The sequence below is a fragment of the Eublepharis macularius genome, chromosome 12 (genome assembly GCF_028583425.1).
Source record: "Eublepharis macularius isolate TG4126 chromosome 12, MPM_Emac_v1.0, whole genome shotgun sequence".
Lineage (NCBI taxonomy): Eukaryota > Metazoa > Chordata > Lepidosauria > Squamata > Eublepharidae > Eublepharis > Eublepharis macularius.
The window spans coordinates 18,260,149-18,279,240 of record NC_072801.1 but is presented as its reverse complement, the minus strand read 5'-3'; the positions used below and the strand labels follow the sequence as shown (position 1 = coordinate 18,279,240).

The following is a 19,092-nucleotide window of genomic DNA, read 5'->3' as shown; positions in this document are numbered from 1 at the left end:
CAAGCTAATAATAAGATTTCTGAAAATGTTAAGGAGGCCAAAAGGATTGTGGAATTCCGGCATTTCAGTCCACAGAGGAACTAAACATTGTCTTTGGCAATGTTGTCCCTTCAAATTTTGGCCTGCCTTCCTTGCCGTTTTTCCACCTGGGAGAATAATTGACCAGCCTCAGTGATTTTATAACAAACCTGATACTTGAGATTCTCAGGACTTTGCTCCTGACTGTAACTTCATGGGCTAGAGCAGTTTGCACTTGCTAAAGCCATGTTTTGGGGCTTCCTGTGAGTTCCTCTGAGTTCCCAGATGCTTGTAAGTGGCAGTCTAAAGGTATGTGATCCACACTTCATGTGGAGTCAGGGAAGGCCTGGTGGTTGTCGTACAAATGGAGCTGTCCTGTAATCTGTAAACCTAAGAGACAAACAAGCTTGTTCTGAGTTCTGTATTGGAGGGGGGGGGGGTCCACATGATTCAATATGCCTGAGTTTTAAAAATCCCTGCACAAAAATACTAGCATGTCAGGGTTCTATCTATCCTAGATTTCTTTTGGCGTGCTTGTCTCTTACATGGAGGATATTTGTACATGGAGAAACTGTTCCGTCCCACTGAAGTCTGAATAAATGCATCTCGGACACAGGTTCACTGCCTTGGTGGCAACTAGGCTTCGCTGGCCCTGAGCCAATCTCTCTCTCAGCCTAACCTTCCTCATTTTATTGTTGTAAGGAGAAAATCGTAGGGAAGACCTGGGTTCCAATCCTTATTTTGCCATGAAGCTGGTGACCCAGGACCATTCACCTTCTCTTAGGATTGCCAACTTCAGGTTGGGAAATTACTGGAAATTTCAGGGTGGAGCTTAGAGAAGGTGGGGTTTGGGGAGCCAAGGGCTCTCAGCAGGGTATAATGCCACAGAGACCCCCCACACACACACAAATTACCTATGTTGTGTTTCAGCAGTTTTATTTGTTTTTGGAATTTATGCTTGTTTTCAAATTTCTGAAATCCATACCCTATTGTATTATTTATTAACTGTTCCATCCATTGTTTGTATTGACTTATACTGTGTAATTCACCTTGAGTCTCAGAGCGGGACCACAAGTGACGCCTGACACAGGTTGGACACTTGCCAGCTTCCCTCAAGTTTTGATGGGAAATGTAGGCAGCTTGGCGGAATGTTGCACAAGTGACAGTTGAAAAGTCCATTGGACAGCAGTCAGAGAGCCAAGCTGCAAGACCAGGATGCCTACATTGCCCATCAAAACTTGAGGGAAGCTGACTAGTGTCCAACTTGTGTCAGGCGTCACTTGTGGTCCCGCTCTCAGTGACAAAGATGGACTATAAATAACATATAATTTTTTTAAAAAAAACTATGTTGTCTGGAGAGCCAGTTTGGTATAGTGGTTAAGAGCAGCAGGACTCTAATCTGGAGAACCGGGTTTGATTCCATCCCCACTCTTCCACTTGAAGCTAGATGGGTGACCTTGAGTCAGTCACAGCTCTCTCAGAGCACTCTCAGCCCCACCCACCTCACAGGGTGATTGTTCTGAGGATAATAATAACACCCTTTGTAAACTGCTCTGAGTGGGTGTTAAGTTGTCCTGAAGGGCAGTATATAAATTGAATGTTGTTGTTGTTATAATTCCAGGAGATTTCCATACCCCACCTTGAAGCTGGCAGCCATACCCTGTCTCCTCCTAATCTACCTCACAATGTTATTGTGAGAATAAACTGGAGGGGAGATGCCCTGAGCTTCTTAGAGGCAGACTGGGATAAAAATCACTAGATAGTTTTATTGCTTCCTCCACTTCCTGTTGTTACATCAGTTTTATTTTTACTTGTTCATAACATGTTTTTATGTTGTTCCACATTTCTTTGGGCATTGTTTACGTAGAATAAAAAAGAGTAAAGTCTATGACATTCTTATTAAAATAAAGTCCTCCTTCCTCTCCTTGTAGAAATCTGCAAGCAAGCCTCAGCGTCCCCCATGCCTGAAGAGCTGCCCCCTGCAGTCTCTTCAAACTTCTGGTCTGCTCTGAGCTGCCCTTCACCCCGCCCCACGTTACAGTAGCTGCAGTTCTGTGGCCAGCAAACCAGAGCAGAGGAGACTAAAGTGGGGCTGCAAAGTTGAAGCCAAACCAGGAAAAATGATCGTGGCAAACTGGTTGTGCAGTTCCCAGGAGGAATCAGCTGATCTCTGGGTAAGTGCCATGTGTTGCACTTGGGAAAACTTTTCCAAAAGACACTGTAACATGAGAGCATATCTGATAATCCTTTGGCTGTACAAAGTTCCTGCTCACTCAGCTAACTCCACTTCCCCTTCCACGTAATCAAACTCAGGCAAGGGAAACTCTAAAATAAAGAGATTATTTCCCCGATTCTTTAAATAAATTTGCAGTATAGTCAAGGAGTGAGAAGAGAGTCTAGGCAGTGCACGCTTAAGGACAGAAGAGTCCTTGCAATAAACTGAGCAGTTCATTGAGCCGCCAGGTCCTCTTTGGGGAGGATACAGTAAACAAACTTTGGACTTGTGTGACGATTGAAATATTTTCCTACTAACATGCAGGGCTTTTTTTCAGGGGGAATGCGGGAGAACGGAGTTCCGGAACTTCTTGAAAATGGTCACATGGCTGGTGGCCCCGCCCCCTGATCTCCAGACAGAGGAGAGTTGAGATTGCCCTCCACGCTGCGGCGCGGAGGGCAATCTAAACTCCCCTCTGTCTGGAGATCAGGGGGCGGGGCCACCAGCCATGTGACCATTTTCTCTGAGGGCAACCCACTGAGTTCCACCACCTCTTATCCCAGAAAAAAAGCTCTGCTAACATGCTACTTCGGACTTTAATGGAACTGGGAGAGGGGAAATACAATTAAATGAATTAAATTTGTTCTAAAAATGTCGCCTCTATACTCCTCCTTAATCCTTTGCCCACTATTCCCATTTGGATATAGCTGAATGGGAGAGATATAAATGATCAAGTTATTTTTGTACGTTTTTGTAAGTTTATCTTTAATAGTTTTCGCTTAAAATTCATGAACAAGAGTTCTTGGGGAACAAATTAAGTTGTCCGTTAGTTGCCCCCTCAAAAGCCAAGTCCAGTACAAATTCTGATATGCTGTTAAAGTTTAAATTTGATTGAAATTTTGGGGGTCTCAGATGCTTCGCTAATGATTTAGGGACCGTAGACTTCACCACTACGTTGCCTTGATTATTATCTGCTGCTTTAAATATGTACTCCTATCAGGGCCAGTGCCACCGTTGAGGCGGTGAGGCAGGGGCCATGGGCGGCGTGGGGCTGGAGGGGGCGCCAGAGGAGGTGCCGGGGGAGAGGCGCATGTCCCGCGCCACCGCCAGCCAGCCCCGCGCTGCCACCAGCCAGCCCCGCGCCACCTCCGCTGCAGCCGCCCGCCCCCAGGCAGGCGCAGCAGCCACGGGCCAGGGATGACAGGAGGCCAGGGCGGCGTGTGGTGCACAGGTGGCCTCCTCACTCCGCCCCAGCCCCCCACCGGCAGCACTGCATGATGATGTCATCATGTAATGATGTCATCACGCAGTCCGGGGCACATGCACGCAGAGCGCGCGCGAGAGGCTCGCCTCTGGTGCCAGAAACCCTGGCGCCGGGGTGGACTCCTATGTTCTACTCGTGCTTCATGTTGTCTAATGACAGTCCTAGAATTGGATTATATTCTGTTTCAGCATTTCTTCAACTCTGCATTGGATCCTTGCTAAAGCCATGTCTTTGTAAACTTATATTTATTTACCCTATGGCATTGTTTATGGAAATATCCTTGATACTGTATGAAAATGTCCTGATACTGATTGTACTAATCTCACACTGCGTAATTTGCCTTGAGTCTCAGTGAGAAAGGCGGACTATAAATGACCCAAATAAATAATGTCTAAATCAGACACATATCATGATCTTCCTCTGTATGTGTAAAGTACTCTTCAGTTACTCCATCTAGTTTTCAGAATTGGACTTCTAAGGAGCCTTTATAGCCCACCTTCCTTGCTGTGCATTAGGGTGGATTACAAAATATTAAAAACAAAATATTACAAAATATTAAATGAAATATTAAATGGATTACAAAATATTAAATTACAAAATATTACAAAATATTAAATGAAATATTAAATGGATTACAAAATATTAAATTACAAAATATTAAAAACAATTCAGTCAGATAACAAAGACTTCCAATAAACAATGATTTGGGACTGTTTTGAGAGCCAAGCTACAAGTGACAAGTTACACTTGCCTGGCAAGTGAACAGACTCATGTGTATTCCTCCCTGTTCACTTGCCATTCACTTGCGCTCCATTTGATCAAGTGGAGAGCAAGTGAATGACAAGTGAACAGCGAGGAATACACGTGAGTCTGTTCACTTGCCCGGCAACTGTAATTGGTCACTTGTAGCTTGGCTCTGAGATCGTACTGCATTGCATGGCAGTACCCTTCAAAGCTTACCTTTCATGAACAATCCTTTTTTTTACGTTAAAATTTTCTTTATTTAAACTATAAACTACACACCACAACACAATAAACAACAGAGAACAAGAAAAAAAACACAATTCTAAACATAACACAGTAACAATACATATATCTATAAAATTCAGAGGAAAAGAAAAAAGAAAACAACCCCCCCTAAATTACACTACAAGTTGAGTTCCGATTTTCTCCGCAACAACGTTTCTAGAGTCACACTTATTCTAGGTTAGTCACAAACCCCCTCTTTTTTCTATTGTTCCTGTTTCTTAATCCATAAATCCAGATGTCATCAAATCCTTGTTATCCATTTCATGCAAAAAGTCTATTCACAGTTTCCATTCAGTCAAGAAGCTAACTAATGTCCTTTCTCTAATTAATGCAGTAAGTTTTGCCATTAACGCAAACTCCAAAACTTTTGTCAACCATTCCTCCACTGTAGGCAATGTTGGAGTTTTCCACTTTTGTGCATAAAGTACTCTTGCTGCTGTAGTAAAGTATAAAAACAGTGTTCTAAAACTTTTTTCCAACTGGCTGTCCATTGGTTGTTGTGGGTTTTCCGGGCTGTATTGCCGTGGTCTTGGCATTGTAGTTCCTGACGTTTCGCCAGCAGCTGTGGCTGGCATCTTCAGAGGTGTAGATGCCAGCCACAGCTGCTGGCGAAACGTCAGGAACTACAATGCCAAGACCACGGCAATACAGCCCGGAAAACCCACAACAACCATCGTTCTCCGGCCGTGAAAGCCTTCGACAATACATTGGCTGTCCATTATTCCCAACAGAAAAGTCTCTGGTTTCAGCTGAAGTTTAATCTTCAAAATCTTCTGAATCGATGATTGTATCTGAAACCAAAAATGTTTTGCTTTCTTACGTTTCATGAACAATCCTAAGGTCTACTCAGGTATATTCAATGGAACTTACTCCCAGGAAAGCGTTTCTTTTCTTGCATTATTGTAGGACTGGAACAGAACGTGGTACACGGCTACCCCGAGCTTTACCCCGTGCTTTCAGAATACCGTGCTGCTGTGGATTCCGTGTGCCTACCTCTGGGTCTCGTTTCCCTTCTATTACCTTTATCTGCAGAGAAACCATAGAGGTTATATCAGAATGTCAGCTCTCTTCAAATCCAAAATGGTAAGGCCCGAGCCAAAGGTTACTGTTATGTGTTCCCCTCCATGCAGCAAAATGTCCAGCAGGGCCTAGGGATAACCCAGAAACAAAACTGAACTGGGCATTGTCCATGCCACAGTCCAGCCAAAATGGGCAGGACACAATGAGTTGGCACACAGCATTTGCTCCGGTTCCCACTTCAGCAGCCCCTCCACAACTGCTAGATGGCTTCAGCTCTGGACAGCAGCAGGAAAATTAAAGAATAAAGATGATCTAGCGGTGTATAGTGGGTGAACTCTCTTGCATGCACAGTCTTGTGGCCTAGGGCTGCAACCTCAAAGGAAACACCCAAAGATTTTGGCTGAACATATCACCTTCGTAAATTATAGACAGAGGTGATACGGTTTGGAAATCATGAATTGCTGCTAGCTCTGGATTCATCCTGTGGCTCTTTCTGGGTTTTTCTGCAGGTGCGTCTTCTCACTGTGAGATATTTCCTCTTCTGCTCAGGTTCTTGGCTTCACCCTGGTGATGTTGTATTTCGCAAGCACCTTCTTCATTCTCCAGCAAGTGATCCAAGGGGTCCCACAGGCACCAGGATCAGTCATCAGCCCTGCTTTGCAGATGTTTACAACGGTGATTCCTGTTGTCTTGCTTGCACTGTTCCACGGTAGACCCCCCTAACCCTAACCCTTCCCTCTGCAAAATTTCTCAAACTGAAAGTGGAATCTGGCTCCCATGTAGACTTGAGGAAATCTGACGTACGTGTTGTGCTATAGAGCTGTGAAAGGGCCATAAAGGACCTTTTGCAGATCTTTCAGAAGCACATTTCTGACCCTCCACTGGTATTTTTAAAAAGCATGGGGGGTGGCTACAGTGCTGGGCTAGCTCTGGGAGAGACCTGGGTCCCATTCCTCACTCTAACCTGAAATCTCCCTGGGTGACTTTGGGCCAGTCAATCTATTTCCATCTGCCCTACCTCCCAGTAAGGATAAAATGTAAGAAGAATCTAATTCAGCGCTCTTGTTTCCTTCAATGCTCAACCAGATGCCCCTGGAAAATCCATCAGCAGGGCATGAATGTGGCAGCCCTCCCTTGACGTTTCCCCCAGCAACTGTTCTTTAACGGGACACAGCCTCCAAACACGGAGGTTCTATTTAGCTCTCATTTCAGCCTCCTTGAGTTCCTCCAGTAGGAGGGGAAAATTAAAAGATTTTATATTTTAAGAGCTGCTGATAGGCCTATCCTCCATGAATTTCATAGAATCATATAATTATAGGGTTGGAAGGTTTCTCTAGGGTCATCTAGTCCAACCTTTTCCTGCACAATGCAGGAAAATCATAGTTACCTCCCCTGCCGCCGCCCCCCCCCACACACAGTGACCCTTATTGCATGCCCAGAAAATGGCAAAACACCAGCAGGATCCCTAGCCAAACTGGCCTGCGGAAAATTGCTACCTGGCCCCAAGGTTGCGATTGGCCTTACCCTGGGCATGTAAGAAGGAGCCGTGGGAACTAAGCATGGATGTAACCCTTCCTGCCCTCCCTCTCACGATCTGCTTAGGTTCTGAGAATAAGCATTGCTGTCAAATGGCCATCTAGCCTCTGCTTAAAAATCTCCAAAGAAGGAGAGCCCATCACCTCCCGAGGAAGGCTGTTCCACTGAGAGCCTGCTCTAACTGTCAGGAAGTTCTTCCTAATGTTTAGCCAAAACATTATTTCCTTTTAAAGACAGTGGCCAACAATGCATCTCATTGTGTTAGGATTTTTTAAAATTTGAAAATGGTTACGGTCTGTGAGTGGGTGTGCCTAATATTAAGAATTTCTTTTTCTTTGCTTAGACCCTTGTGCTATTTCTCATCCAGACAGAACGATTAAAAGGTGTCCAGTCTTCGGGTGTGTTACTGGTTTATTGGTTGCTGTATTTCTTCTCTGCTACTATCTCCTTTAGCTCTAGAATTCAACATGCCCTGGAAGGTGTAAGTACATGTAAAACATGTAGTGGTCCTTAGGCAAAACAGAAAATCGGGGGTGTCTGTCTGCTGCATGCTGATATAAATTGGTTCCGCCGTCATGGCTTCCTCACAAGGAACCCTAGGAACTGTAGCCTTCTGAGGTCCAGCTAAAGCAGTAGCCAAGCTTGGAACCAACCCAAGGAAAAACACTAGGGGATATCCCTGTTAACCAAGGTAGACTAAAGAACAGCAGGGATATAAAGTGCAGTCAAAAACTATTCAATTAATATATTTAGAATGTGTTAAAGTGCAAAAGTGCAATACAATACATTCAATGAATAAATATATCAATAAATATATCAGTAAATATTGCTATGCAAAATCAATTCATGTTTGTCCGTCCAATGAATTTCAAAAGTTCTGAAATGTTTTGTGATCACAGAGAGCACCAGGATGTAAGGGGGATGGAATTCTGACTCGCTGGTCTCCACTAGGTGAATATAATGCCAAGAGGCAGAATTGCCAACGGGATGGTACAGGCACGATTCTCCAATTCCCGTTTCGTACCACGTCTTCTTCTTGGGCAATATCGCTAGTGGTTCAGACCTTCCCCACGTTCCTGTGTGAAGTGCTCCGAGAGGCAATCATGTTGTGACAGAACTTCTGAAATTCATTGGACAGACAAACATGAATTGATTTTGCATAGCAATATTTACTGATATATTTATTGATATATTTATTCATTGAATGTATTGTATTGCACTTTTGCACTTTAACACATTCTAAATATATTAATTGAATAGTTTTTGACTGCACTTTATATCCCTGCTGTTCTTTAGTCTACCTTGGAACCAACCCAAAGCAAACTGACACCTTTGTCCATGGTTAGCCACTATCAACACCATCCTCAACAGAGTTATATCCTTTGACTTCAATAGGGCCAAGCTAGAAGTGGCGAATTACACTTGAATGAGTATATAGTCCACTTTCTTAGCAGTCAGCATTAAAAGCTCTTTCAAAACATTATCAGTTTCCTCATTTCCCCCCTCTGCTTGTAGAATGGTGTCATCTGCCGTTGTTTCTCTGTCTTGCTTTCCTTCAAGGGCAGATGCAATGGCTAGGGGTGCATACCGATTAGCAGTGGGGATATTAAATACAGCAGTCTCTTTTGTTGAAAACTAGTCTTCAATTCTTTTTTGTTTGCATGCAGGGGATATGTCTTCATTGCTATTTTAGACTACCAGGTAATCCTACAGGTGATTGTTAGTTATTCTACCAGAACTCAGCCTTTGATAGTTTGCAGATTTCTTCTGTTGACAAATATGTCAAAATATGTTGCATAAAAGTTGTGAAAAACTAATGATGCTTTTAGGAAGTTGATTATTTAAGAGTAACTTTAATTTGCAACAATTTCAGCATTCCAGCCTCTGCGTTTCTTAGCCTCTGAAATGCCGGGCGTTTCCTCCTACATAAGAATTAAGCTAAGCTTTAAGAGCCTGTGTTGACTGCGGCTTCTTGCAGGCGAGGATAGAGAGAGCAGTAATTGTATGGAAAGCTGAACAAGAAAATAGAAGAGACTCATGAAAAGGTAAGTAAATAGAAGTTAACTTGCGGAGAATGCCAACGGGTGCTTATCTCGACGACGCCATCTTGGAAAGTTGCACTCCAGTGATCGAGTGGAGTGCAAGTGGAGTGCAAGTGAACAGGGAGGAATACACGTGAGTCTGTTCACTTGCCATTCAAGTGTCATTCGTCACTTCTAGCTTGGCCCTTAGAAGAATGCACTGTGAAGAATGTGAAACTGACTTTTGAGAAACAGTTCCGAAGGTGCTTCACATGACAGGTTTTGCATACATCAACTGTAATGTTCTGTTTCCACGTAGAAGCCGATATGGGAAGCAGGGAGGGAAGCAGCTTCCTGGGTACGTCTGATGGGCCAGCGAGTCTTCCATCTTTTTTGCAGGGCTTCAAAAATGACCCCTTCCATCACCTTGCCGCGTGTATTTCCTTCACCTTGATCTCCTTGGAGTTGGTGCTCTGCTGTTTCACGGATCCGCCTCCCTTCTTTTCCCAAGCTGCTGCTGATGTAAGCATTTGGCCCGACTGTCTGTTTCGGTGGCAACTTCTTTTCTTAGGATTCTGGCTTCCATTTCTCTTTTTGCATTTCTAGTCCTTATCATCCATTGCTAACCACCCACCTTAAAAGATACAGATTGACCATTAAGGCCAATGGGAACAGTCCTAATGGGCTGCACCCCCACTAGCCCCCCTGGCCCCAAGTAAGGGGCAGCCCTTGCCCTCTGGAGGGTGGATGCAGGGTGCTGGTAGGACAGACTCTTTTCCCCTCCTTTAGCTGGGGGGGGGGCTTTTCTAGAGCATTTTTTTGTCCTAGTCCAACCCTGCTCCTTCAGTCGCTGCCCTTAACCACAGACCTGCCCCCCCACCCCATTTTCAAATTTGCAGAACAGCAGTACAAACAGGGCGATTCCACACGTCCCAGCATAGTGCTATACTCACGCAATGAAGGTGCCTTCCTGGCACAATTTCTGACGTCATTGCACCATGATGCTGTTCTTGAGGCTCAATGACAGCAGAAATCGTGCCAGGAGGACGCCTTTGTTGCCTGAGTATAGCTCTATGCCGGGATGTGCAGAATCACTCACACTGTTGCTTTAACGTGCCGTGAGTGTCTGTTTGTAACTCTGATGAGGGTTTGTTGTTTGCCGTCACTGTTTGCAGAACCCATGTCCAGAAGCCAGGGCCTCGTTTGCTTCTCGTATCACTTTCTGGTGGTTCCTCAGGTAAGAAAACAAGCTCTGTCCTCCTCTCCTCTTCCCATCCTTCCCTACCACTTTGCGGATTGTGCGGATGTTGGAAAAACTCTTGCTTTACAGGCTAATCTGGAAGGGATACTGGCGGCCATTGCAAGCAGAAGACCTGTGGTCCTTAGCAAGAGACAAGACCTCAGACGAGATTGTGACTCAGATGGAAAAGGCATGGAGAAAGACAGCCAAGCAGTGAGTGCTCTGCCCTAAGGTGCAAATCGCCACGAGAGTTTCAGCAATCTCCTAGTCCTGTTTCCTGCAGGAAACCGGGTGGACTGCCCTGGAACGGAGGAAGCTAGAAGGATGTTAGAACTCTCCTGCAGGGCTAGGCATAGCGGCAGTGAACTCACACTTTTACCAGGAGTCTACAACCTATGGCTCTGGAGCCAAATAGAACCAAGTAGGGCTCTGTAAACAAGACAATGAAAGTCTTTAAGGTACGCTCTATTGGAGTGGATACGCGGGATAGTAGAGCAATCAGTATGTGAAAGGAATGGCCACAAAAAGAATTATGGGACTAGATGGCTTCTTGGAGATGTTGGGGGGAACAGCTTTCCTATGCAGATTCATGCTAGTGCACCAACACAATCACACAGGGTGCTTGTGTGCATGTTTATTACTGTGATACCTTGTGTGAGCCACTTCCGAATAAAGAACTTGCAACAACCAGCATTTGGGCTGCAGAAACTTTATCCTTAGTATAGTATAGTTTATTGTTACGATCCGAGATCAGAAGTCAAAATCAAAGTCATCGACACATATACATTAAACTCAGGTCATAGATGTAAAAATATAGGATATAGATATAAAAATATATTGTACATAAAATATGGTTCTTAATTAAAATTGCTAGGATCAAACCATATTCTTCTGCCTAATTAATCATGCCAAGGCACAAAATCTAGCTACTTTAAAAGATATTTCATTATAACAGTTACCAAGCAAGAGAGAAATATAAAATTGATTTGATCTACCAGGGTAAATTGTGCAGAAGTGGAGTAATACGTACATTCCGGATGTTCTGGTAAAACTGACAGTATAAGAGGACATGCTCAATAGTTTCTACCATGCCAGAGTGGCATGGACAGAGACGTTATCTGTTATTGATCAACGTGTCAATTATTAGTCATGTTAAGATGGATATTTTCAGTTATGCAAACAGATGTTCTTCGTTGATCTCTTGCTCTCTGTTCATGTTTGTTGCAAAGGCCTGCAGAATCAGTGCAGTTTAGAAGCGAGCAAACGAGGGAAGAGTCAGAAGAGACCTCTGTCCTGCTTCGGACAGAGCCTTGTCCAAGCAAGCCCCTGCTGAAAGCCTTCTGGAGTGTGTTCGGAGGGTCCTTTCTCCTGGGGACCCTCAGCCTGGTCATTGGTGACATCTTCTTGTTTTTGATCCCAAAGACACTGAGGTACGTGGGCGTGGGAAAATATTTATAGGGAGAAAATACCAGATGCACTTGCATGTATGAAATGTACCGGTTGGGTAGGCCAGAAATGTTATGCTTTGTCACTGAAGACACTTGCTATGCTTTGCACGGAAATGGGTGCAGCTGATTGACAGCTTTCATCTCATTCTCACAAGTTTATGGCTTTGTAAGGTTGTTTCAGAACAGTTCCAGAGTGGCTTTGCAGCCTCCGGGGTCCCTGCCCTCATTTCTTTTTCTTTCTTTTTTTTTGCCTCCCATTTTTCCGGAGGTTTTCTCAAAATCACTCCATCTTTATTAAAGTGACATGTGTTTGCATGCCTAACTTATGAATAAGCCCCTCATGCACATCCACTAAGAATGGAAGCATGTGCATAGGAGCTGTAGCACAGATAGATCCTGAACATACAGTGTACAGACTACACAGAGAGCCTATGCATGTACAACTCAGAGGGTCTGTGGGAACAATGAAATTGATACATAGAAGTTGCGGCCAGTAAGCATGATCCAGTTTCCTATGAGCCACATACTGGCCTTTAGATCATGATAGGTAGCCATGTTAGTCTGTCTGTAGCAGGAGAAAAGAGGTTCAGTCCAGTAGCACCTATAAGACTAACAAAACATATAGTAGGGTAGGAGCTTTCGTGAACCACAGCTCACTTCTTCAAATACAAGATAGGGAGAAGTGAGCTGTGGCTCACGGAAGCTCATACTGGTTTCTGTGCTGAAACACCATCACAATGGTGCTGTTGTGTGGTTTTTTGCTTGCACTGGAGATGTGCCATCATCTAGATTTCCTCATCTTTGTAGCCTTTTCCTAAACTTCATTGTGGATCACGAAGCTCCTTCTTGGAATGGTTATTTCTACGCCGTGCTGCTATTCCTGTTAGCTTGTCTCCAAACGCTCTTTGAGCAACGCTACATGTACGTGTGTCTTGTTTTGGGAGTGAAGTTAAAGACGGCTATCACAGGCCTTGTTTATCGCAAGGTAAGCAGGATGTTTGCTGATCCGTGATTTTTTCCTTCCATTTACTGCTACTATTAGCTGTTATTATTTTATTTAGAACGTTTATATACTTCTTTTGTGTCAGAGTGTTTTCCAGATATGCAAATAATATCATAAACCAAAAGCAATAGATTCCAACTATCAGCATGATCACAAGGTGCTTTTGAAGGCCTCCCAAATGAGAAAAGTTTTGAAGGGGAGGAATGGGAAGGGGGGATATGAAAGAGGACAGAGGGGCTGGATCCCCCCAAAGACAAGGACAAAGCAATAGGAGACCTCATAACCCAAGCTGAGATGCTATTCACCAAATGGAAACAACAGGAAATGGTAGTGGTGGAGCGATAACAACAACAACAATAACAAAAATCGATTTATATGCCAGTCTTCAGGACAATGCCCACTCAGAGCAGTTTACAAAATATGTTATTATTAACCCCACAACAATCACCCTGTGAGGTGGGTGGGATTGAGATTGCTCTGAGAGATCTGTGACTGATCCAAGGTCACCCAGCTGGCTTCAAGCGGAGGAGTGGGGACTCCAACCCGGTTCTCCAGATTACTGTCCTGCTGCTTTTAACTACTACAGGGCAGGTGGAAACTGGAGCTCTCCATCTCGGAGGCAATATGAAGTGTTCATTGGAAGCAAAGGCATGTAGAAGTAACTGGTTGTATACTCCTTGCAGGGGAGACATTTTTTTTTTAACTGTGAGGGTTGTTGGTGCAGAAAAAGAACATTATTAGGTGGTCTTCTTGGTGCCCAGTGCTTGACTGCATCCTCTGGAGTGGAATATGGGGAAGAGATTGAGAAAGCCAGCAAAAGGTGGCCCATTTCTCCCGGTCTTGTAGACGAGTAGAACCACACAATCAAAACACAGAAAAAGAGGGGCATGGGATTTGTCATCAATCACCTGTCCATCCACAGACCTGGTGCAGCATAGTTCTTAGGTTGTTGGACTAGAACCAGGAAGACGCCAGGCTGAGATCTCCATTCAGCCATGAAGCTTGCTGGGTGATCACGTGCACCGTCTGGATTTTGGCCTTAATGACCTTCACAAGGTTGTTGTGAGGTTAAAACAAGAAGGTGAGAACCATGGATGCCATTCTGAGCAGCAGAGTGGAGGGAAATAAATTGTATTTCTTCTATTGTCTTTAGTTAATTTGTGTGCTGCTTTTTATCCAGTCTAGGACTTCTGGTGGCTCGCAATCACAATTTTCGAATAACGTAGAACAATTGAAAATATTTAAGAACCACACAATCAAAACACAGAAAAAGAGAGAGATGGGATCTGTCATCACCTGTCCATCCAAAGGCCTTTCAGAAGTTTTTTCAGTTTTCTCTGAAAGCCCTGAAGAAATAGCATAAGCCTTAACTTCTGGAGGAAGGAGTCCCATAACCTAGCTGGGGAACACAAGCTTAGCTTTACACAATCAATCTTAGCTTTACACAAGACGAGTTTCTGCAGTTCTGTAAGCAACTCCATTTGTTGCTTACAGAACTGCAGTAGATCAAACCTTCAGAATACAAGATTTCTCATAGGATAACCTTCTGATCCTTCTTCAGCAAAGAAACGGCGGGCCTTTATGAACCCCAAACGTTCCACTGCCTTTTCCAAACAATTGTGAACATGTGACTCCCTTTGGGGTTTGGTTTTCTCTCCGGTAGATCTTAGTCCTGTCGGCTGCAGCCAAGAGCACCACAACTGCTGGGGTAATTGTCAACTTGGTGTCTGTCGATGTGCAAAAGCTAACAGACCTCATCGTCTATTTTAATGGGACCTGGCTGGCTCCTGTACGGATTATCATCTGTTTTGTCTTCCTTTGCCAGGTAAAGTTCATATTCCTTTTAATGAGGTCTGTATTAAAAGGGAAGAACCTTGGCCGATTCCAGACGGCCCTCCGCATCGCGAAACGTCACGCGTCGTCGCGCGATGTTTTGCGATGCGGAAGGCCGTCTGGAATCGGCCCTTGTGTGACTTTGGATCTACTTCTTAGATCTTCATCCAAAGGTGTACTAAAAGGGGCTGGAGCTGCAGTGAGAAGTGTTTGTTAAATCTAACTACTAGGGTATGAACTTTTTACTCTCCCCTCCTCTCCCCTCCCCTCCCCTCCCCTCCTCTCCTCTCCTCTCCTCCCCTCCCCCCCTCCTCTTCTCCCCTCCCCTCCCCCCCTCCCCTCCCCCTCTCCTCTCCTCTCCTTTTTTGAGGATAACTAAGGATATGGATGGAATGCCAAAGTACTTTTGACCCTGCATTCCAATTGTGCTGCCTCTTGCATGCCTATATGCTATGCAGAGGCTGTTGCAGAATCCATATGGCTGCTGCCATCCAGTTAGGCGAGTGCCACCCGAAAGATACGGCTGCCCTCTTTGGCCGTTTCTGCTTTTCAGAGTGTTCCCAGACATCCGAAAGTGGAAAGATGCCAAAAAGTGGAAAGATGTCAATAGCAGATGCCTATTTTTTAAAAGCCACGCACAAAACAAAACTTGGGAAAGAAAAATGAATCATGCAGTGAATTAATATAAATACAAAATTTTCTTCTATGTTAAAGTTTTCAGTGCAAAACTATGACGATAAAGAGAATCTTACAATTAACAATAAACTCACAATGAAAACAACGAGGGTTACATATAGTTGACCGCGTCCCTTTAAGAGAGTCTCTCAGTAGTCGCCTTGAAAATCTTATAGAGGTGTGTATTCCTTATTCTTGTTTCGCATTGGAGACTCCCAAACAACTGGCAAGTAGGAGATATGAATGTTCACAACCCAAATAGTCTATTGTAGGGGTGGAGCTGAAGGAAGAGAATCCGACTGATTCTTAAAGCGGTTCCCAAGCTACTTCAAACAGGCAGTAAGTGATGTACTTGAAGAGAATAAAAAATAACTTGTAGTAATACTTCTTTGTAGGTGGATATCAAGGCAGAAGTGGGAGCCCCGAAGGACCCCGTTGGCCCTACAAGCTACCAGCTGGATAGTTCAGCTTGTTTCATCCCATACAAACTTCCTCAGGGGCCAGTATGCTCCCACCTCTATACGATTTTCAAGGCGACTATTGAGAGACTCTCTTAAAAGGACGTGGTCAACTATATGTAACCCTTGTTATTTTCATTGTGAGTTTATTGTTAATTGTAAGATTCTCTTTATCTACATAGCTTTGCCCTGAAAACTTTAATATAGAAGAAAATTTTGTATTTATATTGGCTGCTTCCACACACATTGGATAATCCACTTTCGATACTCTTTAGTGAACATCTGGAACTGCTTTTCCATGTGTGGAACAAAAAATCCACTTCCAAAGGATTGCTAAAGTGCATTGAAAGTGCATTATTCAACGTGTGTGGAAATGGCCATTGATTCACTGCATGATTCATTTTTCTTTCCCAAGTTTTGTTTTGTGCGTGGTCCATTGTACTTTGGTGGGGGGGACGCCTCTTGGTTTGTTTCAATTTTTTAAAGCCAGCAAAGAGGCATTGGGTAGCACTGCAAGGTAGGAGGTGGTAACCCCAAGGGAGGACTGAGGAACATGTGTAGGAAACTCCCGTGCCAGTTCTCCTGTTGCCAGCGTGAATGCTTCTGCATGCGCAGTGGCGATAAACCCATAACAGAGAATCATCACCATAGATGCAGGCTTGGGTGGTAGAAGGCAGCCCTCCTGTGCCCTTTTGCAAACTTCATTGGCATTCAGAGTGGCTTGGCTGGCCACTAGATGTCACCATTAACACAGAAGATGTGTTGTGAGGAGACATTAGCCGATTCCAGACGGCCCTCCGCATCACGAAACGTCGCGCGACGTTGCACAAAACTCGCGCGAGAAAACACAATATTTCGCGTTTTCTGCGCGACAACGCGCGACGACGCGTGACGTTTCGCGATGCGGAGGGCCGTCTGGAATCGGCCTTTCTTGGACTGCAAGAAATAGCCCTTCTTGGTTCCCACATCTGCATGGTCAGTCCAAAGATAAGAGCCAGCACCTTCCCAGGAGAAGGTGGGAAAAGGAGGAGGTCATCATTCAGACAGAGGGCAGGAGGGGCATTGTAAATTAGAGTGTCACGAAGCTAGCGACAATACATGTTGTAGTTAGCTTGATAGAGCTTGGGTACGAAGTGCAGAAAATTAGAAAGGCCCCCTCCTTTTTCTGTTCCTTGTATCTGATGAAGGGTGCTTTGACTCTAGAAAGCTCATACCCTGGAAATTTAGTTGGTCCTTAAGACGCTACCGGATCTGAATTTTGCTCTTCTACTACAGACCAGCAAAGCTACCCACCTGAAACTACTTCTGTTGGGATGCGGTTTTTTTTTCATTACTGCTGATTTGATGATGTTTTGTGGAGCCCCTGTTGGGAACCCTTCAGGGGAAAAGGTGTCCTGGAAATAATTTCATTAAGTACATTCTCCACTCAGCCAGTTGGAAGCTTGCTGGATGGTAACTTTGGGCCAGTTGCAAACTCTCAATCTGGCCTACCTTGTGGGGTTGTTGGAAGGTGAAACTGGAGGAAGGGACAATGTTGTGTGCTGCTCTGGCTGAGCTCTTTGGAAGGAAGTGCAGGATAAAATTTTACTAATTAGACAGATGATAGACAAGTAGAAGCATTTCTGGACTGTGCACAGAAAGTTAATCTTTATGGCTATGGGGCACACACTGCATAGCCAGCTTGATAGGGTTTAGGTCCGTTGAAATGTCATTCTAATAACTTCTTTGCTCATTTTGTTCCATCAGCAGTTTTCTGGGTGCAGAATATTTCAGTTCATGCTTCATTTCTAAGGGCTGTGTGATGGGGCCAAATGAAGGGCCTCTGTATTCTCGTATTTGGGGGATTCCCCCCACCCCACCCTGGTGCCACTTCTTGCTTTTTGCATACCCACAGCTCCTTGGACCATCTGCTTTGACTTCTGTTGCCGTGTTCCTGTTTCTCTTGCCTTTGAACTTTGCCATCACCAAGAAAAGAAGCCACTTCCAGGTATAGGTCACTGCTAGCAAATTAGCTGGCTTTAAGCAATCCAGTAAGCTGTTTCGTGTTAAGGTGCTTCTGTGAAGCTGGGGAGCGTTCAAACCCCATCCTTTGGCAAATCTCCTTCCGTCACCCCCATTGCCACAGGATCCAAGAAGGACGAGAGTTCTTGTCATCTTGTGGCAAGGTCCTGTCCTGGACGTGTCTCCCACAGCCTGTGGAGAAAGCCAGCAATCCCCTTCTCACTGGCTGGAGTCTGGTCCTTTATGAAAGCTGGTGCAGTGAGTCACACAGGCCCAGCTAGTCCTCCCGACCTCTGGCAAGAAGTGGTCCTGGCTGGCCAGGAGCAAGGCCAGTTGATCAGAAGGATCTTCCCCGCCACGCACCCCTCTCCCCCAGCCCCACAGGAGCTGTTCGTGGTGCCAAAGTGCTCAGTTTCAACAATAAATATATGCAATCTCATCCACAGGTATAAATGTATCATATACAATAGGTCAACTCTTCTTAATCACAATATCCAACTGGTGGGAAAGAATACGGCGTACAGAGTCAATCCAATTTCTTTACATAAATATTATTTCAACACAAAAATAATTGATTCATTTAAAATGCCCACTGGCATTCAAACTGAATCCATTCAGTAGTTCAGTAGTAATAAAGAAAATCTACTGAACTATTGTTGTATATACAGGTATACATTTATACCTGTATATATTTATACCTGTATATACAATTTATACCATTTATACAGGTATACATTTATACCTGTGGAAGAGATTGCATATATTTATTGTCAAGGGTCATTTGGTAGAAAAAGAGCTGCAGGAACTCGTTAGCATGACTCATTAGCATATGCCACACCCCTTGACATCACCAGAAATGTGTCATTAGCATAACTGATTTGCATATGCCACATCCCCTGACCTCACCTATCCTGACTGTTTTGGACCCAATCCTGGCCATTCAGTGCCCAAATTGGGCTCAAAATGGCAAAAAGGAGCTGAAAATGGCTGAAAAGGGGCCCAAAATGGTCAGAACTGGGTTGCTGCTGAGCAGGAGAGTGATCCACCACCCATCAGAGGCCCGATCCTGGCCGTTTGGGACCAATCCTAGCTGTTTTAGGCCCAATCCTGGCCATTTGGGGCCCAATCCAGGCCAAAATGGGCCCAAAATGGCTGAGAGTCAGGTGGGCAGGGCCACCTGACATGTGACCTCTTTGGAGAACTACCGGAACTGCATTCCTGTGCGTTCCCCCTCAAAATGAGCCCTGTTTATTGTATGTATTGTTGAAATTGAGCACTTTTGCACTTTACATATATATAAATTTATTAATACAATACTTGACTGTGTACTC

At 44.5% G+C, this 19,092-nt stretch overlaps 1 protein-coding gene across 3 annotated transcripts in view; it reads left to right on the top strand.

The window, feature by feature from the left end:
* Positions 1-232: 232 nt before the first annotated feature.
* Positions 233-19,092, top strand: part of ABCC6 (ATP binding cassette subfamily C member 6) — a 42,110-nt gene continuing 23,250 nt past the window's right edge. Inside the window, exons 1-12 of one of the 3 annotated variants that reach the window (XM_054992830.1) lie at positions 233-309; positions 1,950-2,192; positions 5,433-5,609; positions 6,096-6,221; positions 7,426-7,563; positions 9,503-9,625; positions 10,279-10,340; positions 10,434-10,556; positions 11,573-11,773; positions 12,599-12,776; positions 14,458-14,619; positions 17,655-17,747. In XM_054992830.1, coding sequence (XP_054848805.1) covers positions 2,139-2,192; positions 5,433-5,609; positions 6,096-6,221; positions 7,426-7,563; positions 9,503-9,625; positions 10,279-10,340; positions 10,434-10,556; positions 11,573-11,773; positions 12,599-12,776; positions 14,458-14,619; positions 17,655-17,747 — 1,437 coding nt within the window. In that variant the 5' untranslated portion in view covers positions 233-309; positions 1,950-2,138. Of the gene's footprint in view, positions 328-1,949; positions 2,193-5,432; positions 5,610-6,055; positions 6,222-7,425; positions 7,564-9,502; positions 9,626-10,278; positions 10,341-10,433; positions 10,557-11,572; positions 11,774-12,598; positions 12,777-14,457; positions 14,620-17,654; positions 17,748-19,092 lie in introns of those variants that run through there. The other 2 variants (XM_054992831.1, XM_054992832.1) reach the window with 2 other exon arrangements.